Source organism: Sinohyriopsis cumingii, chromosome 19 (genome assembly GCF_028554795.1).
Source record: "Sinohyriopsis cumingii isolate HCF-2022 chromosome 19, ASM2855479v2, whole genome shotgun sequence".
NCBI classification, from domain to species: Eukaryota; Metazoa; Mollusca; class Bivalvia; order Unionida; family Unionidae; genus Sinohyriopsis; species Sinohyriopsis cumingii.
Window position 1 is genome coordinate 7,871,480 of NC_142979.1, and position 21,134 is coordinate 7,892,613.

At 35.3% G+C, this 21,134-nt stretch overlaps 1 protein-coding gene across 11 annotated transcripts in view; it reads left to right on the forward strand.

Annotated features, from left to right (window-relative positions):
* Positions 1-21,134, forward strand: part of LOC149775107 (RIMS-binding protein 2-like) — a 381,635-nt gene that overhangs the window by 120,944 nt on the left and 239,557 nt on the right. For 10 of the 11 annotated variants that reach the window (XM_089943974.1, XM_089943975.1, XM_089943981.1 and 7 more), the window contains exon 5: positions 12,375-12,482. In XM_089943974.1, coding sequence (XP_089800100.1) covers positions 12,375-12,482 — 108 coding nt within the window. Of the gene's footprint in view, positions 1-780; positions 895-12,374; positions 12,483-21,134 lie in introns of those variants that run through there. The other variant, XM_089943985.1, reaches the window with a different exon arrangement.

Here is a 21,134-nt window from a genome sequence, read left to right on the forward strand (position 1 = left end):
CATCATTATATTTTTTTTGGTGGTATTCTTTTAAAAATGGCAGGGTTAGTAGTGCAAGTGAGTTATGTGCCATGCAGAAGGACAGATGGATAATTAGATGGACACAAGATTTCTGTATGCCCCCCCCCCCCCGAGTATAATTAGCATCATGTGAAAGAGGAACCCTGGGTTTGATTGGAATTGTCCCAAATAACCTATTTGAATGACTTGACTATTAGTATGAATTGTATGGTTTAATTGATGGCTACATATCATTTTACACCATAACGTACAAATTCATAATGTTTTAAAGTGAAAATTACAAGCACCTTGATATTGGTGATATTTCTACAGATTTCCACAATTAATTTCTTTTGTTTTCCTTTGCTGCATAAATATGATTTTATTTTGTTTTTGTAGCAAAATTTGTATGGTCACTCCAATTACATAATGGGGAAGCTGCCTCACTGTCTTCAGAAACTGCAAAAAAAGCCTAGTTTCATGTATATAGATTTGGATTTAGTCAATAATATGGTTGCATTGTTGTCATAATATTTATAAGTTTGATTAATAAATTAATTTGTACAAATTTTTCGTTAATATTTGAATGAAAATTAAAGCTTCAGTTTTTATATAATCTTTTATCACAAGGATAGCCAGACACCTGCTGTGTTAGCAATATTTACCTGGGTATCACATTTACCTGTCATTAGCAGATTTACAGCAACCAGTCCAGGTAAGTATACATGAAGCAATAAAGTATACAAGGTAAACACAAGATACCTTATCAGATGATGATGACCACCATTGTTGAAAAAGAAAGTTTAATAACCGGATTATCGGTATTTTGCTTGTGTACGGCACACTAAAATGGCTAAATTTACTGAAAGATTATCTCCAATGCCAGAATCAAAGGTAAATTAATGATTTAACATTGTCATGTATGATTGTAATTCATAAATCAGCACGTTAAGGAAACAGCCCATGTTTAGAGTCAGTTAATGAGAAAATCCATAAAAATTATACCAAAATTTGAGGCACCTATTATTTTCTTGGAATTGTTTTCTGTTGGTCATCTCTCAACTTGCAATATTTTCTGTTGAAATAGTTATTTAAAAAACAAATCAATAGAATAAGGAACGTCAAAAGGATTGGTAAGTTTGATAATGGAAACATATTAGACGTTTGGATTATCCATCTGTATATCAGTAACTATGATGAATAATCTGTACATGTACTGTGGAAAAATCCATACACATTATCAGTTATCAACCTGTGCTCCTGGACACAAACTTGGAGGACTACCATCAATAATTCTGTTTTGCTAAATTAAAATTTATATTAAGTTTCATCACCGTAATCACTATGATCATTTCCAATTAATGGTGATGTACCTGACAAAACTTCAGTCTTTTTCATGTTTACAAGAATATTGGCTTGAAATTACATGGATATGGGTCTTACTCAAGGGTATTTTACAGTTGATTTGAGGACTAGAGAAGAGAAGACATTTCCATCATACTGGTATGCTCGAGTCCTGCCTCATTTGGCAGTTGTGATTGGTATGGATTTATGGGTTAAGTGCCATTTTTCAGCACACTATAGACCATACATGAGTATATTTGGTGGAGAAAGACCATGGGAAGAACCACTAATCCACATGACACAACTGGGAAGCTTTCTCACATACCCACAGTGGCTGAGCCGAGAATCAAATCCACATGAACAGAGGTAAGATGTCATTGGTCCATAAACACGAGTGTCTTAGACCAGTGGGCCACCTGTGGTCCCTGGCAGAGGTGACAACTCACCTTGAATTAGTACACAATTTATAGGAGATGAAGACGTCATAGCTTAGTACTAATTAATTATATTCTAAATGAACCTTTCTAAACGAAAAGGCAATTACATCTCTTTTCAGATTTCAGTGGGTTTTTTATACTGATTATGAGATACCTAAATTTGTAGGCTTGCATCATCTAATGTTTCAAGGAGCACAGCAAACATGATCTGATTTATGCTCCTTTAAAAATGAGTATGGCATTTTCTAAAAGTGGTGAGCAGTGTGAATAAAAACTAGAGAGGTTCAGGAACTACACATTAAAATATTTATCTACTCTAGAAACAGAATTATCTCATCTGTATATTGGTTTATACTTAATCATGTGTTACTCTACACATTTCCTCCACAAATTGTCATACATATACCTGTACATAATCTCTTATTTACACTCATTGCGTAGCTGGTGCAGATAAATAAAAAAATGGTTGCTGATATTAGGGGGCATGAGCTATGATTTAATCAAGTCACTTTGTTAATACTGTAAACACTCTAAGTCACTTTGTTAATACTGTAAATACTCTAAGTCACTTTGTTAATACTGTAAACACTCTAAGTCACTTTTTTAATACTGTAAACACTCTAAGTCACTTTGTTAATACTGTAAATACTCTAAGTCACTTTGTTAATACTGTAAACACTCTAAGTCACTTTGTTAATACTGTAAATACTCTAAGTCACTTTGTTAATACTGTAAACACTCTAAGTCACTTTGTTAATACTGTAAATACTCTAAGTCACTTTTTTAATACTGTAAATACTCTAAGTCACTTTGTTAATACTGTAAACACTCTGAGTCACTTTGTTAATACTGTAAATACTCTAAGTCACTTTGTTAATACTGTAAACACTCTAAGTCACTTTGTTAATACTGTAAATACTCTAAGTCACTTTGTTAATACTGTAAACACTCTAAGTCACTTTGTTAATACTGTAAACACTCTAAGTCACTTTGTTAATACTGTAAATACTCTAAGTCACTTTTTTAATACTGTAAACACTCTGAGTCACTTTGTTAATACTGTAAACACTCTAAGTCACTTTGTTAATACTGTAAATACTCTAAGTCACTTTTTTAATACTGTAAACACTCTGAGTCACTTTGTTAATACTGTAAATACTCTAAGTCACTTTTTTAATACTGTAAACACTCTGAGTCACTTTGTTAATACTGTAAATACTCGCTCTAAGTCCAGTCCAGTTGTAAACAACAGAGAACCTAATCTGTGGCTGCATGAAACTTTGATTAGCTCATTCAAACAGTGTGAGTAGTGACTGAATGGAAAGAGAAACTTTGATTGGCTCATTCAAACAGTGTGAGTAGTGACTGAATAGAAAGAGAAACTTTGATTGGCTCATTCAAACAGTGTGAGTAGTGACTGAATGGAAAGAGAAACTTTGATTGGCTCATTCAAACAGTGTGAGTAGTGACTGAATTGAAAGATTAACTTTGATTGGCTCATTCGAACAGTGTGAGAAGTGACTGAATTGGAAAGAGAAACTTTGATTGGCTCATTCAAACAGTGTGAGTAGTGACAAGAAATATTGACTGCTGTCGTAGTGGTTGGTTTAGCAGATTTATGTATATACATGAAAAACAAGGAAATCTGTGCATGGGTGATACAGGGGCAAATCAGATTATTGCCAATGACTTGGAACAATGATCTTCATGAATCTGTCATTTAAAGTACAAAATGTACATACTTATGATGGATTGATAACATTATGTAATATCAAAAGGTAAACTTTATTATTATTTCTGGCTCATTTTTTAGAGTTCCATGGACTACATAATTTACAGTTGCCCAAAGTGTAATTAGATTGCCATGGACTACAAAATTTACAGTTGCCCAAAACATGATTAATTTGTCATAAGCATCAGAAATTGGAAGACATGAATAGAGAAGATTCAGCCTATCAGGGAAATTCTAGAATTACTCTAAATTAAGCTGGTATGAAAGTCAAAAATATTATTACAGTCGAGTCCAACGGCAAACTGCACAGATCCAGATCTGCCAACACCTAACATGCAGTTAGGTTTGGGTTTTGCAGTTTGTTAGCAGTAATCTGTAGAATAAACAACATAGATCCTGATCTGCTGGCACATTATGTTTTGGCAGATAAAAGTTCATGTTGCGTGCAGTTGGAATCCACTTAAAGGCAAGTATATATGGTAGATTCAGCAGTCTACATTTTATTGGTCTGTATGACCATAGTTAGTCAGAAATGAAACTTATAATAAGAGTGTGTATATGATGTCTGTATATTTTGACTGAAAACACAGATTGCCATCAAATCAGAGATTGTCATCAAACCATGGATAGTCTTCATACCACAGATTGTCATCATACCATGGATTTTCTTTGTACCACAGATTGTCATCAAACCATAGATTGTATCAAATCACAGATTTGTCATCATGGCACAGATTGTTATCAAATCAAATTGTCATCAAACCATGGATTGTCATCAAATCACAGATTTGTCATTATACCTCAGATTTGTCATCATACCACATATTTGTCATCATACCACAGATTGTCATCAAATCACAGATTTGTCATCATACAACAGATTTGTCATCATACCACAGATTGTCATCAAACTGTGACATTGTCATCAAACCATGGATTGTCATCATACCACAGATTGTCATCAAATCACAGATTTGTCATCATACCACAGATTGTCATCAAACCATGGATTGTCATCAAATCACAGGTTGTCATCAAAATGGAAAGATTTCAGACATTCCTTTTGATCCACAAGCTCACAACTCTGAGGTGAAAGTTAAAGGGATCTATAATTTAAAAATAATATGCTATCAAACAGTGTCCCAGCTAGGCAGATATGAAAGGGCATGGCTCACTGCTCCAAATCTGTATGGCCTGTCTTTTTTTGTGGCCTTCGGTTTTTGCCCCACCCCAATTTTATTTTGTAAGATTAATTCCCCTTCTTTTTTCTGGACACTGTGCCCCTTCCAGTGATGCATGTTGCCTCTGTGTAGTATTACTTTCGGTGCACAGTCTGTAAAAGTTTTTGGTACACAGTCTGTAAAAGTTTTTGGTTTACAGTCTGTAAAAGTTTTTGGTGCACAGTCTGTAAAAGTTTTTGGTGCACAGTCTGTAAGAGACTTTTATTATGTGCTGGTTTGGTGACCCAAGTTTTTGACTTCCAAAGCATCAAGACAGAGCAATGTTTATAGACACAAAATGTCGTGATTTATTGAGACTGGAATGAAGTAAATTAGCTATTAATGGTTAAGTAAGTCATCCTATAATTAGTCATTTGTATTGATGATCAGGATTCTTTCAAAGCACATGGTTATATAGAGGAAGTCAGTAAACAAGTGGTTTCATGCAAATGATGCAGTTGCCTGAAGTGTGTGTCACTGTGGTCATGTAGGTGTGTTTACTCATCTTAAATTAAATATTCATTGTTGTTTAAAATTTAATAATAGTTTAACCAAAGTCTACCTTAACTATCATCAAAACTTTCCAGACAAAAATTGTTGAAGACTAGTGACTTTTGCAATGGTAGTACTAAACAGGGTCAAGAAAAGAGGATGCCGGGTCTGATTATAATGAATAACAGGGTAGTACAAGTTCTTTTCAACACTTGCAGCTTTCATTGTCACATCACTGCCTGCAAGATTCAACCCAATCTGTACTGGAACACACCTTTATATGGACCTTATCCAAAAATGTCCACATACTTTAACATTGGTTCTGCTATATTTATTTCTCATAATTTGAATAAAATGACCTTCCAAGGAATATGGATCTATGTGTAATCAGATTCTAAAAAAATTACACAGCTATTGAATAATACTTCAGTTTTCTTGCCATATTAAGTTATTTTAAGAACTAGTAGGCAACAAATGTTTTTTTTTAATTACTTTGTAGTCATCACTATTTAACCATTGAACTAAAAAGCACAAACATTTTGCTTCTTGTCATTTGTTTTTTCTGTGAACTTATAACTTGTCTTTATTGTAAATTATGTAGAGAAGGTATGAAGAATAGGAATGAAATATAAACAAACAGTTCTTAATGACTAATTGCCATTGAGGGGTAAGGGTGACTGCAAGTGAATAATGCATAACATGTAACCTTATTTCAATGCAAGAATAGGGTCAAGAAAGAGAGAAACTCTAGTAAAATCTCTTATATATGTGATTTGAGAAAATGTCCACGCATATCTTGACTACCAGATGCAATTATTGAGTTGCATGATGACATTATCTCTCCAAAATTGAAAAGTGGTGTCAGTTCTGGACAGTACCAGTTTTAGTAATTCCTTTGTACTGTGTCACAGGTGATGGTATTCATTGTCAGCAAGCATTGAGGGATATTACACAAAGCCTGGGAACAGCTAGACCTGTGTACAATGTATACTGAATTGCAAACCACCTTGCCCTAAAATCGCTTTTAGATCAGGGTCTGTGCTATTCACATGAAATCATTAATTAAAATTAACATTGTAGACTGTGAATTACTAGTGCAATATTGGACAACATGTCTGGGTCTATGCATTTTGCAGTAAGGCACATTTTAAACATCAATATACTGGATATTTGTTGTTGATCAGTCTTTGTGATATGAAGTTGAGGCCTATGAAATTGCAAACACTCATTGCAACCAGTCTATCTAATACATGTGATGTTTTTATTTGTCTGACAACAGTTTTCTCGTATCCTAGTATATCATGTCAGCTATTGAACATTTGCTTGATGATGTTGATGATAATAATAATGACTTTTTTATAGAAGCACATTTGGTCAGCTGAAGCCTAGTACAGTTACATTTGCACACACACACACACACACACAGACACACTATTAGAGTATTTCATGCTAGCTTAAGGTATTCTGTGCCAGCACTATTAGGGTAATCCATGTAGCATAGGGTATTCCATGCCAGCATAAGGTATTCTGTGCCAGCACTATTAGGGTAATCCATGCCAGCATAGGGTATTCTGTGCCAGCACTATTAGGGTATTCCATGCAGCATAGGATATTCTGTGCCAACACTATTATGGTAATCCATGCCAGCACAGGGTATTCAGTGCCAGCACTATTAGGGTATTCCATGCCAGCACTATTAGGGTATTCCATGCAGCATAGGATATTCTGTGCCAACACTATTATGGTAATCCATGCCAGCACAGGGTATTCAGTGCCAGCACTATTAGGGTATTCCATGCCAGCACTATTAGGGTAATCCATGCCAGCATAGGGTATTCTGTGCCAGCACTATTAGGGTATTCCATGCAGCATAGGATATTCTGTGCCAACACTATTATGGTAATCCATGCCAGCACAGGGTATTCAGTGCCAGCACTATTAGGGTATTCCATGCCAGCACTATTAGGGTATCCCATGCCAGCACTATTCGGGTATTCCATGCAGCATAGGGTATTCTGTGCCAACACTATTATGGTAATCCATGCCAGCACAGGGTATTCAGTGCCAGCACTATTAGGGTATTCCATGCCGCATAGGGTATTCTGTGCCAACACTATTATGGTATTCTATGCCAGCTTAAAATAATAAAATAAAATATAATTATATTGTTATAAAGGATATACAATATATCAATTTAAATTATACAATTTTATATAGTGCATTAGCATTAAGTCCATTAGGATATAGAGTATCTAACTTGTGAATCCAGTAAGTTTCTTCTATGAGTCTATTCAAGTCACCATGCACAATATCTATTGGCATGAAAGAAAAATCAAGTAGAGAGTGATTATTGGTGTTAAAGTGTGTTGAAATATTAGAGGAAAACTGAGGATCTCTATAATTTTTTATATGAAAGTGATGATTATTCATTCTCTTAGAAACTTGTTGTAGTGTTTGTCCAACAAATTGCATGCTACATTTTTTAAAGGTTATTAAATAAATCACATCAGTTGATATGCAGTTAGTGTTACCGCGTAGAGAAAATACCTCTTTTGTATTAGCACTACTGATAGAAGTACTTTCTCTTATGTTTGCACATTGAGAGCACTGGTGTCTGTTGAATTTAGATGATGAAAAGTGTATTATTTTCTGTCTGTTTAGTTCTGATTAAAAAATCTTGCAAATTCTTGGTCGAGAATTGGTTTAATTTTGAAAAGTGATTTGACGCTAGTTTTATTGGATAAATTTAGGAGACTATAATATTTATTAATTATACGACCTATATTTGGTAATGAAGGATTATATTGTATTGTGAAAGGAATTACATCTCTATTTTACATTCTGCTGTGTTTAAAGCCTCATGTTGAGTAAGGTTACGGGCTTTGTTCAGTGCAGAATCAATTATGTATGTAGGATAATTTCTATTTTGGAAATAAGTTCATAATTTATTCAAAGAATTTTGTAATTGACAATCATCTGAAATAATGCATCAGTATCTTTTGGCCTGGCTATATGGTATACCGTTTTTACATGACAAGTTTCCTTGATATGATAATTTGTAGAGATAGTGTTATCAATATTTTTTATTACATTTACATCTAAAAATGAAACATGCGTACTTGATGCAGTATAAGTAAATTTAATTGTCGGATGAAAATGATTCAGGCGATCAATAAATTTTTCCAGTTCTTCATTTGAATGGTTCCAGATCATAAATATGTCGTCTACAAATCTGAACCAAACAGATGGATTAAACTTTTCGTTTTGAAGAAAATCTTTTTCTAATTTACCCATGAAAAGGGAAGCGTATGAAGGAGCCATAGGACTACCCATTGCTGTACCCATTATTTGTATGTAATTCATATTATTGAACTGAAAATAATTGTTTTCCGAGATAAGTTTTATTAATTTACGTATATCTTCACTAGATAGTGTGCTATTATTAAGATTGTTATCAATAAAATATTTACATGCTTCAATACCATCTGCATGCGGAATGTTGGTACATGTATATAGCGATGTTACATCTAATGATACAAGGATTGAGTTATCAGATAGCTGTGGAATAGACATCAACTTTTTAATGAAATCAGTGGTACCTGTAATGTATGAAGGAAGCGATTTCATTAAAGGTTGTAAAACACTATCGATAAATTTGGATAGGTTTTCAGTATATGAATTATAACCTGATATAATTGGTCGTCCTGGAAAATTTAAAGGTAAATTATGGTCAGGATTTGTATGAGTTTTGGGTAATATGTAGAATTGAGGTGTACGTATGTTAAGAGGGAAAGTATCAAATTCCTCAATTACGGAATTATTATTTTTAGCAATCTCATTAATGCATGTTGAAATATTTGATTTAATTTCTAATGACAGGTTTTTGTCAATATGTTTGTAGTATTTTTTTCATCATTTAATTGATGTTCAACTTCTTTAACATAATCATCTTGATTCATAATAATAATAGTGCTTGATTTTTCAGCCTTTTTAATAACTATACTGTCATCATTCATTAGATTATATAAAGACTTAATTTCGTCCTTAAAAATATTACTGTGATATTGCTTTTTATGATTATCAGTTAATATCTCTTTTGTGATCGCGTCAATATAAAAATCTAAATATGAATCACGTCCACTAGCTGGTGTAAAAGATGATTTAATTGTGTTAAAATAACCCATTTTTTTAGAATGAAAAGAAATAGATTTACTCTCTGAATTGTTGTATGCTTTATCATAAAAAAATTCTTTTAATTTTAAGCATCTAGAGAAATTAAAAATTTCTTCAGCTAATTTAATTTTATTGTGACATTTTGTTTTGGGACAAAATTTAGCCCTTTGCCTAACAGTATATAGTCATTCCATGGAATTTTCGGCGTTTGTGTTGTTTTTTATCACAATTATGCCAGCTTAAGGTATTCTGTGCCAGCACTATTAGGGTATTCTCAGTGGCGTCGCTAGGGGGGTGCGGGGGGTGCAGACCGCACCATGTGACACCATCTCAGAGGGGTGACACCAAAATGAAAAATTGCAAATTTTACAGAGCACACACTGCTCGGTCAAGTCGGATTTCATAAGTGGATAACCGATCATAGTTAAATACATGACTAGCAGGCACAGCAGTGGCATTGCTTGGGGGATGTGGGGGGTGCGGACTGCACCGGGTGACACCATCAGAGGGGGTGACACCAGAATGACATTACTAAGGATTCTGTATGGTCTGTTACAGAAGGAGGACCATGGGGGTGACACCATGAGCTACCGCACTGGGTGACACCAACCCGAGTGATGCCACTGGGTATTCTGTGCCAACACTATTATGGTATTCTATGCCAGCTTAAGGTATTCTATGCCAGCACTATTAGGATATCCCATGCCAGCACAGGGTATTCCATGCCAGCACAGGGTATTCAATGCCAGCACTATTAGGGTATTCTGTGCCAACACTATTAGGGTATTCTATGCCAGCTTAAGGTATTCTGTTCAAGCACTATTAGGGTATTCCATGCAGCATAGGGTATTCCATGCATGACAGGGTAATCCATGCCAGCATTATTATAGCATAAGGTATTCTGTGCCAGCACTATTAGGGTATTCCATGCCAGCACTATTAGGGTCCCATGCCAGCACAGAGTATTCCATGCCAGCATAGGGTATTCTGTTCCAGCACTATTAGGGTATCCCATGCCAGCACTATTAGGATATTCTGTGCCAGCACTATTAGGGTATTCTATGCCAGCACTATTAGGATATTCTGTGCCAGCACTATTAGGGTATCCCATGCCAGCACTATTAGGATATTCTATGCCAGCACTATTAGGGTATCCCATGCCAGCACTATTAAGGTATTCTGTGCCAGCACTAGTTGAGTATTCTATGAATGACTTCTGAAGATATATAGTTGATTGTAAATGAAAATGGTAATGTTCTGTTTTTCAGTATATTCACCACAATGACCAACTTGTTATTAATACTTGTCCTAGATGAGTGGTCGTATTGATATTGTACTTTCACCAGAGATTTCTTATGATGCCAGTTGGTCCTGAATGGAAATGATGCCAATCTTTTATTCAGTACCTCCACCATAGTAGCTGTCTTGAAAATCTCTTTAGCATTATTATTTCAAACCCAAAAGTTACATCAGCATGGGGTTTCTCTTCACCAAAGATTTCTTATGTTGCATTGTTGGTTGTAAATGAAAGTAGCACCAATCTGACGTCAAATCCACCACAGGAAATAATTCGATAAAAGTATTGTTATTGCTGAAGAATATCAAAGGTGGTTCAGCAAATAGCAGTTACAAGGAAGAAATGGTCTTATCTTTAATTCCTGAAAATTCTTTTCAGCCATTAGAGCATTAGTTCCACTGATGGACTTTTGTCTTCAGTCCCAGTGAGGGACTTTTGTCTTCAGTCCCAGTGAGGGACTTTTTTCTTTAATCCCAGTGAGGGACTTTTGTCTTCAGTCCCACTGAGGAACTTTTGACTTCAGTCCCACTGAGGGACTTTTGTCTTCAGCAGTTTTTGTTACATAACTCTTGCTTGCCAGGATTATACTAATGTGCTTTTAAACATACTGGTGCAGAATTTCCAGATATGATGCATGTCTAACAAAGGTCTACTGTGATACATGCCAGATTCTAGGACTACTGTGATACATGCCAGATTCTAGGTCTACTGTGATATATGCCAGATTCTAGGACTACTGTGATATATGCTAGATTCTAGGACTACTGTGATATATGCCAGATTCTAGGTCTACTGTGATACATGCCAGATTCTAGGACTACTGTGATATATGCCAGATTCTAGGACTACTGTGATATATGCTAGATTCTAGGACTACTGTGATATATGCCAGATTCTAGGTCTACTGTGATACATGCCAGATTCTAGAACTACTGTGATATATGCCCGATTCTAGGACGACTGTGATATATGCCAGATTCTAGGACTACTGTGATACATGCCAGATTCTAGGTCTAATTTGATATATGCCCTATTCTAGGACTACTGTGATATATGCCAGATTCTAGGACTACTGTGATACATGCCAGATTCTAGGGCTTACATTTAGCTTGAATGCAAATTAAAGTTTGGGGGGGGGGGGCACAGGTGGCCTAAAGAGCTTGCCTTGAGGGATCACTACTAACTCACCTCTGTTTATGTGAGTTTGAGTCTTGGACTCGGCCAGTGTTGGTATTAGAGAAAGCTGCCAATAGCTCATTCCCATGGGTCAGTGGTTCTTAACAGAGTTTTCTGAGTTCTTTTTCCATCAGTTATACTAGCTGCCATATATTGCCTATCTTGCATTGAGAAATGGCATTACACCCCAAAACAAAAACAAAGTCATTAGAACCCGTGACCTCCCTCATCCAAGGCCGACACTCTAACCACAAGGCCACCAGAGCAGTCAAAACCTGGCCTTGAGATGATGTATGCAATCTTGTTGTAAAATGGGGTTGATTGATGCGTGATATTGATTGACACATGGGGTTGATTGATGCGTGATATTGATTGACACATGGGGTTGATTGACACATGATAATTTTGTCTTAAGTGACAGGTTGATAGGTAATCTCCAAAGCAGTAATCTTTAAAGTCCATATGTTATTTTCATTGCCATTTTGTCTTTTTTCTTTCTTCAGAATGTTCAGGTGTACGAGGAGAAGGAAGAACTAGTGAATATAATCAAGCAAGCTGCCAAGGAAAGATTACAGTTAGAAAGGCAATTTGCCAAGATCAAGCCAGTTCCTGTAAGTTCTTTTTGAAAGTAAAATAACTGGTACCTGTACAAAAGGGGCTGTGACAACCCCAAACTATTTTGGTTACCCTATATACTCATTTATAAATTGAGTCCAACTGCAAAGACCCAGATCTGCCATCACATAATGCAACCATAGATCTAAGTCTGTGCAGTTTGTTAGAAGTAATCAGTAAACAAACAACACAGACCCTTGCAGGCACTTTGTGCTATGGCAGATCAGGATCTTTGTTGTTTGCAGTTTGACTTAACTTGTAAGCATATAAATGGTATTACCAGGAAACAAGATTTGTATTCTTTTTCTTTAGCACTGGGAATAGTATCAGATCTTCCATCTGTCTGTCTATTCATATGTCTTACCATAAACTTAACTTGTATCAATTAGCAGGGTGGAAACTCACCAAATGTTTGTTTTGTCCATATAGTAACCAGGTGCAAGAGGAGAATTCTATTGACTTGATTCACTCAGGAGGGGTTCAAAGGTAAATGCATTTCAGTTACAGGGATATTTTCAGTTACAATAATATTTTTCAGTATTTTTGAGTAAGCTCGTAAATGTTGTCAACGCTGGAAAAACATGATATTAATAATGAAATTTGGGTGATAACCTCCAGATCACTGTCTGGAATTGGGTTGGAATGGGGTGGGGTAGAGGCTGGTACATGGGCTTCGGAGGCAGGCACATGGGCTCAATCAGTTAGCCATAATAATTGCCCAAATTACATTGCACAAAATATGGATTTTGTTTTCTTCACTGTGCATATAGCATTTTGAGCAAATGGCAGGAAATTGTAACTGCCTAGTACAATTTTCAGCTTGTTGCCCTGGGGATCATTACAGGGGTGTTTCTCCATCCTGAGGTATATATTACACAAAAATTTATATTTATTGATACACATGATAACGTGATACCAAACACATTATTGTAGTTTTGTGCATTAGGACACATTGCGTCATAGGCACAATTTAAATCCCTTGCTAATCTAGCAATGTCATCGCACCATTTTTAGTGATTTTTCCAGAAGTTTCTCACAGAATTTTCTTAATGGGGATTATAAATTTTTATGGAGGGGCAATTTAGATAGGAGAACAGTATCTATGAATAAACCGATTATATTTTTGTAACAAATATAATATACCTTAACAAATGTTTGATAAATACAGTATGTTTTAACAAATGTTTGATAAATACAGTATGTTTTAACAAATGTTTGATAAATATATATGTTTTAACAAATGTGTGATAAATACAGTATGTTTTAACAAATGTATGATAAATAACTTGTTATAGAGATGAAGCTTTCATTTTTTTTTATCATTATCAGTACAGTGATTTTATTTATGTGTTACAATAATGGTGCTATTTTGTATGCATTTGAACTGTACTTAATAGCAGAGACATTAATACAGAATAACAGAACTACTTGTCTGCCAACCTCACCAAGTGCATTTGGCAAAAAACTTTTCACAACTAGATGATCTATCAAGTGTCTCACTGCTCAGCTGCAAAACGTCACATTGCAAGGGCTTGATCAATGAAGTCAAGTGTTAATCAATCCTACTGAGTTTTCCTAATATTAATGAAGGTTACAGGTTTGGTTATGGTCACAGAAAATCAAGTCAATTTTCTAACACGGTTGCTAATTTTCTAATGCTTGAGGGGTAAGTCAATTTAGGACAGTCAGACATTGTGGAGAGAAAACAGCAATAATTTGCTAATTGTATAAATCATGTCAGTGTTTCAGTAGTTCATGTCTCTGCTGACATATAAAGGTGTGTAGTGGTTGGTAAATTTAACAAAATAGACCCTGATCTGCTGTATTTTATGTGACTTGATTGCACCAGTCACACTTGGATGTGATAGGATGTGATATATATATATATGTATGTATGTGTGTGTTTGTGTGTGTGTGTGTGTGTGTGTGTGTGTGTGTATATATATTTATATACCTACATATATATATATATATATATATATATATATATATATATATATATATATATATATATATATATATATATATATATATATATACAGTTTTATGTAGTTTGTTTTTCTGAAAATTGGCAATATTGATTTTTATCTAACTTTGGTAGACTTTGTATTCTTTATTTGTTTTCAACGATGTGTAACATTGATCCAGTAGACTTTGTATTCCTTATATGTTTTCAACGATGTGTTGCATTGATCCAGTAGGTTTTATTTGACTAGAGATCTGATTTTAGGGATAATGTGAAATATGGACTTCCATACAGACCATTTAAAAAACAGAAAAGAATTTAGATATTAAAATTTCTGATACTGGTTTTGGTACTTTTTGTGTTGAATAGTCTCCAAGTTTTACTTGTAGTCAAATCTTACTTTATGCTAGTTACATTCTGTCATTTTACACCCAAAATAAATGAAATATTTCAGGCTCTAGTTATTTCAAATTACTCTCTGATTTAATACACTCTATGATTAGCCTCAATAACTGCTGCTATTAAACAACCATGCCTTCCAATGATTCTGATTATAATGTAATGGGATCAATGTTGTTGAAAAGCATGGCATTGACCGGTGCTCATTAATGCATACTGTGACAGCAGCAGTCTCAGCAGTTAGGGACTGGATCAATAAAGAGTGCATGATCAGAACCATAGTTATTCGGCGCCTAAGTAAAGGTGGTGCTTATTCAAATGTATATTCAGCTTATGTCTCTATAAGGTAAGGTTGTTACTTTTTTTTGTAGCTCCTTGATTTACTAATTTTGCTAGTTTTGCAAATGATTCCTATAACTGAGAGTATTGAGAGATAATATTGTGTTGGTGGTTTCTTGTATTCTATGGATGCATAGTTATGGAGTTTCTTGATTGTGTAAAATTTGACTATTATTGTTCTGTTGGTTGATATTTATTCTTATCTGTTTGTTTGTTGTTCATTGATGGGAATAAATGGTTCCTTGGATCATGCAGTTGGGCAGAATGACTGGGAGCCATCCCCAAGTCTGGGTGAAGTTTTACTTTGAAGATTGATAGGTACAGGGTAATTGTACCCCCACCCCCACCACTTGGCTTCCTTTTAGATCCAACTTTAGCTTATGCTGGTGCTTCAGGCTCTTAGGTGCTTATCGTTGCTGTTGATACTGTTTAGAAGCTCCAAGACTTTTTGTTCAGCACGACAAAATAATTACATTTGACATTTATGTGCATGTCCACCCATCTGTCCATATTTTCCCAGCCATGAGGTGAGTGTTAAAGGGTTTGGAAATTTCTTACAATCTGTTAAGGAATGGCAAATTTTTTAATTCAGGTGTATTATTGATGTACAAATGATGAAATATGTAAGGAATGTTAAAATTTGATGGCGTCGTCAAAATTCAGTGAATATTGATTGCACTCCTAAGCATCAAATGTTGTTTGAATATTGGTAAAAATGTCTGTGTGAAGCAAAGATGTATACATTATATCTTCACACCCTTTGTGACTTTAAGCTTAATTTGCTGTTGTTGTTGTAGGGTTTTTAACGCCATTTCAGCACACGATAGGCTATACATGACGGCCAGTATTAATGGTGGAGGAAGAACCCGTGTAAACCCCGGAAATAACCACCGACCCATGAGAAGCTACTGGCAAGCTTTCTTACATACCCACATTGGCCGAATCCTAGATTCGAACCCATGCTGACAGAGGTGAGATGGCAGTGATCCGTAACGGAAAGCGCTTGCAGATGTCTTCATTGTCATCACTATTACCATATTTATTTTTTAACAATAACAACCAAATCTGGAAAACTATTATCACTTACTAGTATTACTGATGAAGACAAGGACCTCATTCATCCCAGGCATTATGGAATAATTCCTGTACTGTATTGTTATTATTAATATTATCACATTTCTTAAGAACTTAAAAGTGTGTGCAAAGGAGAAACTGTTTTTTTCAGAATAGTGAGTGATTTTGAAACAAAACTCCTCCCTTGTCTGAAAGTTTTAAGCAAAGTAGAGAAATAAAATTTAATATCCTTCTTTGATACACGTGTATTATGAATAATCACAGCAGTCAATATTTGTGCCCACATTGCTGTGGGAAGTGATAAGAAAGCTCTGTAGGGGAAACAAATTACTTAAATACTTGAGTATTTGTCCAACATCCCAAGCGAATGTGTACCTTGTTTGATGTGTATTCATAATTATAAGCATAGTAATTAGAAGTGGTTTAGAATACACGGTATTGACCAAGTAATTGTAGTTTTGTAACAACATAAAACTTTAGTGGTTTTTGTGCTGGATTCCATTAAACAAATTTATCAAATTGAACATTTAACAAGGAAACCAATAAATCAAAGTCTGGTTGAACAAAGTGACTGGAAAGCCTACCAAAAATATTGAATTTTAACACCCACCCAGTAGGCTAAGAAGTTTTAATGCATAAAAATCGGTAGAAGTATAATTTAACTTCCGTTAAGTAAATGTCTGAAATGTAAATATCTCTTCTTAAGCACCATTCCCAAATAAATTTAGATAAAAATAATCTATTTCTCTAGATTGCATTCCACCCATATTAATAATGTATGATGGTATATATTTATTGTTTGCCTGAATGCCAAGATATTTATTCTTTTTCATAATTAGATTTTCATAATCGCAAGGCATGGAAGATAGCAAGAAGTTCTAAATAATTAATGCGATAATTGGATTCTTCAACTGACCAATGGCCATTAACCAACTGATTTGATTCTGTTGAAGCTGGTGGTGATGCTTGTGTCTTGAGAAAAAGGGTCAACTGGTTTGGGTCTGATACTCTCACCATTACATTTTTTAATGTTTTCAGACCACTAAATCGGCCTTACTATTTCCCAACAGGATTTTTATATTTTCAGACCACTAACTCGGCCATACTATTTCCCAACAGGATTTTTATGTTTTCAGACCACTATTTCGGCCTTACTATTTCCCAACAGGATTTTTATGTTTTCAGACCACTAACTCGGCCTTACTATTTCCCAACAGGATTTTTATGTTTTCAGACCACTAACTCGGCCTTACTATTTCCCAACAGGATTTTTATGTTTTCAGACCACTAACTGGGCCTTACTATTTCCCAACAGGATTTTTATGTTTTCAGACCACTAACTCGGCCTTACTATTTCCCAACAGGATTTTTATGTTTTCAGACCACTAACTCGGCCTTACTATTTCCCAACAGGATTTTTATGTTTTCAGACCACTAACTCGGCCTTACTATTTCCCAACAGGATTTTTATGTTTTCAGACCACTAACTGGGCCTTACTATTTCCCAACAGGATTTTTATGTTTTCAGACCACTAACTCGGCCTTACTATTTCCCAACAGGATTTTTATGTTTTCAGACCACTAACTCAGCCTTACTATTTCCCAACAGGATTTTTATGTTTTCAGACCACTAACTGGGCCTTACTATTTCCCAACAGGATTTTTATGTTTTCAGACCACTAACTGGGCCTTACTATTTCCCAACAGGATTTTTATGTTTTCAGACCACTAACTGGGCCTTACTATTTCCCAACAGGATTTTTATGTTTTCAGACCACTAACTCGGCCTTACTATTTCCCAACAGGATTTTTATGTTTTCAGACCACTAACTGGGCCTTACTATTTCCCAACAGGATTTTTATGTTTTCAGACCACTAATTGGGCCTTACTATTTCCCAACAGGATTTTTATGTTTTCAGACCACTAACTGGGCCTTACTATTTCCCAACAGGATTTTTATGTTTTCAGACCACTAACTCGGCCTTACTATTTCCCAACAGGATTTTTATGTTTTCAGACCACTAACTCGGCCTTACTATTTCCCAACAGGATTTTTATGTGAATCATAGTTCAGGTAAGACAGAGAAAACTTTGTTGTTTTCCAACATAGTATGAAGACCTTTGGTGCACTGGAAATTCCATAAGGAAACCAATTTATACAGTATTCCATTCCATTGAAATCTGAAATAGTTTTGAGCATTTGTATATATTGCAACACTGAAATATACACATTTTATAGTTATACAATTGTAATAAATTATTTTGCTGTATTAATTAGAAAAAAATTAAAAGAAATTAAAAGATTTTTTGTTGAAAACTTTTGCTGATGACACATTAATTGAAGTGACTGGTCTGAATTGTCCAGCAGGTTTGAAATAAACTCCCCCATCTTGTCAAAAGTAGGTCAATAGCTCCTCTCCATGACATTCTACATTGTATCTGTTTCATTTTGTACCACTCCAGGGGCCTAGTGGTTAGAGCGTCTGCCTTGGATGCGGGAGGTCGTGGGTTCGATACCTGGCTGAGTCATATCAAAGACTTACAAAAATGGTACTAACAGCTGCCTTGCTTGGCGCTCAGCATTAACACATTAACCCCTGGAGGTTTTTATCATTTTGCCTGAAATTCCTGTAGGGAATACATTTTGAAAGTTTTTTCTGAATGCATCCTAACACATCAACTTCCAGGTGATTTTCAAATAGCCTAATGCCTAGTTGTGTTAGAAACATCATTTTTCATTGGCTATTTGGCTCGCACATGATTAGAAGGGTAAAAGTTTGGTTTTTTCTAAAAAATTTTGTTTTTGTTTAACGGACCCATTATTTTTGTATCAAGACCAAGGCCAATCTTTATTCCAAATGCCCATCTTATCCTACTTTTTTGCAAAGGTTCATCTGTCTGTTTGCAGTTCATACCGGTCTGCCTTAGATCTGAGACCAAAAGGTCTAAAATCCGCACACAAAATCAGATTCCAACCACAGGCAAATTTTGGGTGGAAAAAAATCGGGTCCAAAAAATGAGGTTTTTCCCATTGCATTTTGTAGTGCAGCTAGAACTTCCAGATTATTTGGTATCATTGTAGAGCTAAACCTATCTACCTTTCTATAATACCACCCACTTTAGTGTATCATAAATGACCTTGACGCTACAGAGCTCGGCAGTAGGCTACTACCTCCTTCCACGTAAACTCGGCCTGGTGTCAGGATAATGTGACCTTTTGGGACATATGCTACATGTCTGCAGCATGATGCCCCAGTGCTAGACATCACTATAAACTGTCACACTGCAGACATCTTAGCGATATGACTGAAAAATTGTAAAAGCTACATTCAAAATCCAAATCACATGCACACACCCATTCATTTTGTACCAGAATCTTTTATTTATCAGATAATTTGATGTGGTATGGTCTGCTTTGATATGGAATTTTGTCAGTTTCACCCTTGTATCCATGAACTGTATGTAAACAAAATCTAGTTGTCGGATTTCATCAACTGTCGTGCTCCAAGACATTTACGATCTGGTGGGGTCCCTTTATTGTAGTTCCTGTCTTTGCCTTTGAAATTAAAAGCAAAATCAACTAGTCGAAGCCAAGTCCAGTCTCGCGTTTCTTCATATTTTGGGCCACAGAAGAGGAGACAAGGAATGGGGCAGTTCAGATTGCACAGACTGGCATACTTCTTTTTCTAGTGGGTCCTCAACATGTATCATGGAATGAGATGTTTTACTGCACTTGTCACATTCTAGTAATTGCATTAGAAATGTAGTCCTTAATCTCAGGACCAGTGTGCTTTTTACTAGAGCATAAATTTAACTGTAGGCAAATTGGTGTCTCAAAAATTCTTGTCAGTGGACTGTACTGTACTATTCAATTCCCCAGACCTGTTTTAATTTTAATGAAGGGGTCACATTTTATTGCAGTTTCATTGCTTTTTATATTTGTTCACAATCTCATCAGTTAAACACTGTGTTGTTACAGCAGTATTAATCACCTGTTCCAGAGGCCTGGAAATTTTGTTCCTTAATTGGGGAACTTTAAGTTTAGGCAACTCCCTTACATCAACTATCATATTCTGATCAGCATGGTGTAAAGAAGTAATTGCATTTTCATCATATGCTGTCACACTCGGAGTTCCAGCCAGTAATGCATTTGAAGCAACTCTAGCGGAATAGGGAAGTTTGGTAGGGAGTTCAAACGCAGCAGTTAAATTATTTTGTTTCCTGTCTAAAATACCATCATCTGTATATACATTATCCTGAGTGTCATAGAGGTTAGGGTTAATATATATATTATCCTGAGTGTCATAGAGGTTAGGGTTGATATATATATTATCCTGAGTGTCATAGAGGTTAGGGTTCATATATATATTATCCTGAGTGTCATAGAGGTTAGGGTTGATATATACATTATCCTGAGTGTCATAGAGGTTAGGGTTGATATATACATTATCCTGAGTGTCATAGAGGTTGGGGTTGATATATACATTATCCTGAGTGTCATAGAGGCTAGGGTTAATATATATTATCCTGAGTGTCATAGAGGTTAGGGTTCATATATACATTATCCTGAGTATCATAGAGGTTAGGGTTAATATATACATTATCCTGAGTGTCATAGAGGTTAGGGTTAATATATACATTATCCTGAGTGTCATAGAGGTTAGGGTTAATATATACATTATCCTGAGTGTCATAGAGGTTAGGGTTAATATATACATTATCCTGAGTGTCATAGAGGTTAGGGTTAATATATACATTATCCTGAGTGTCATAGAGGTTAGGGTTAATATATACATTATCCTGAGTGTCATAGAGGTTAGGGTTAATATATACATTATCCTGAGTGTCATAGAGGTTAGGGTTAATATA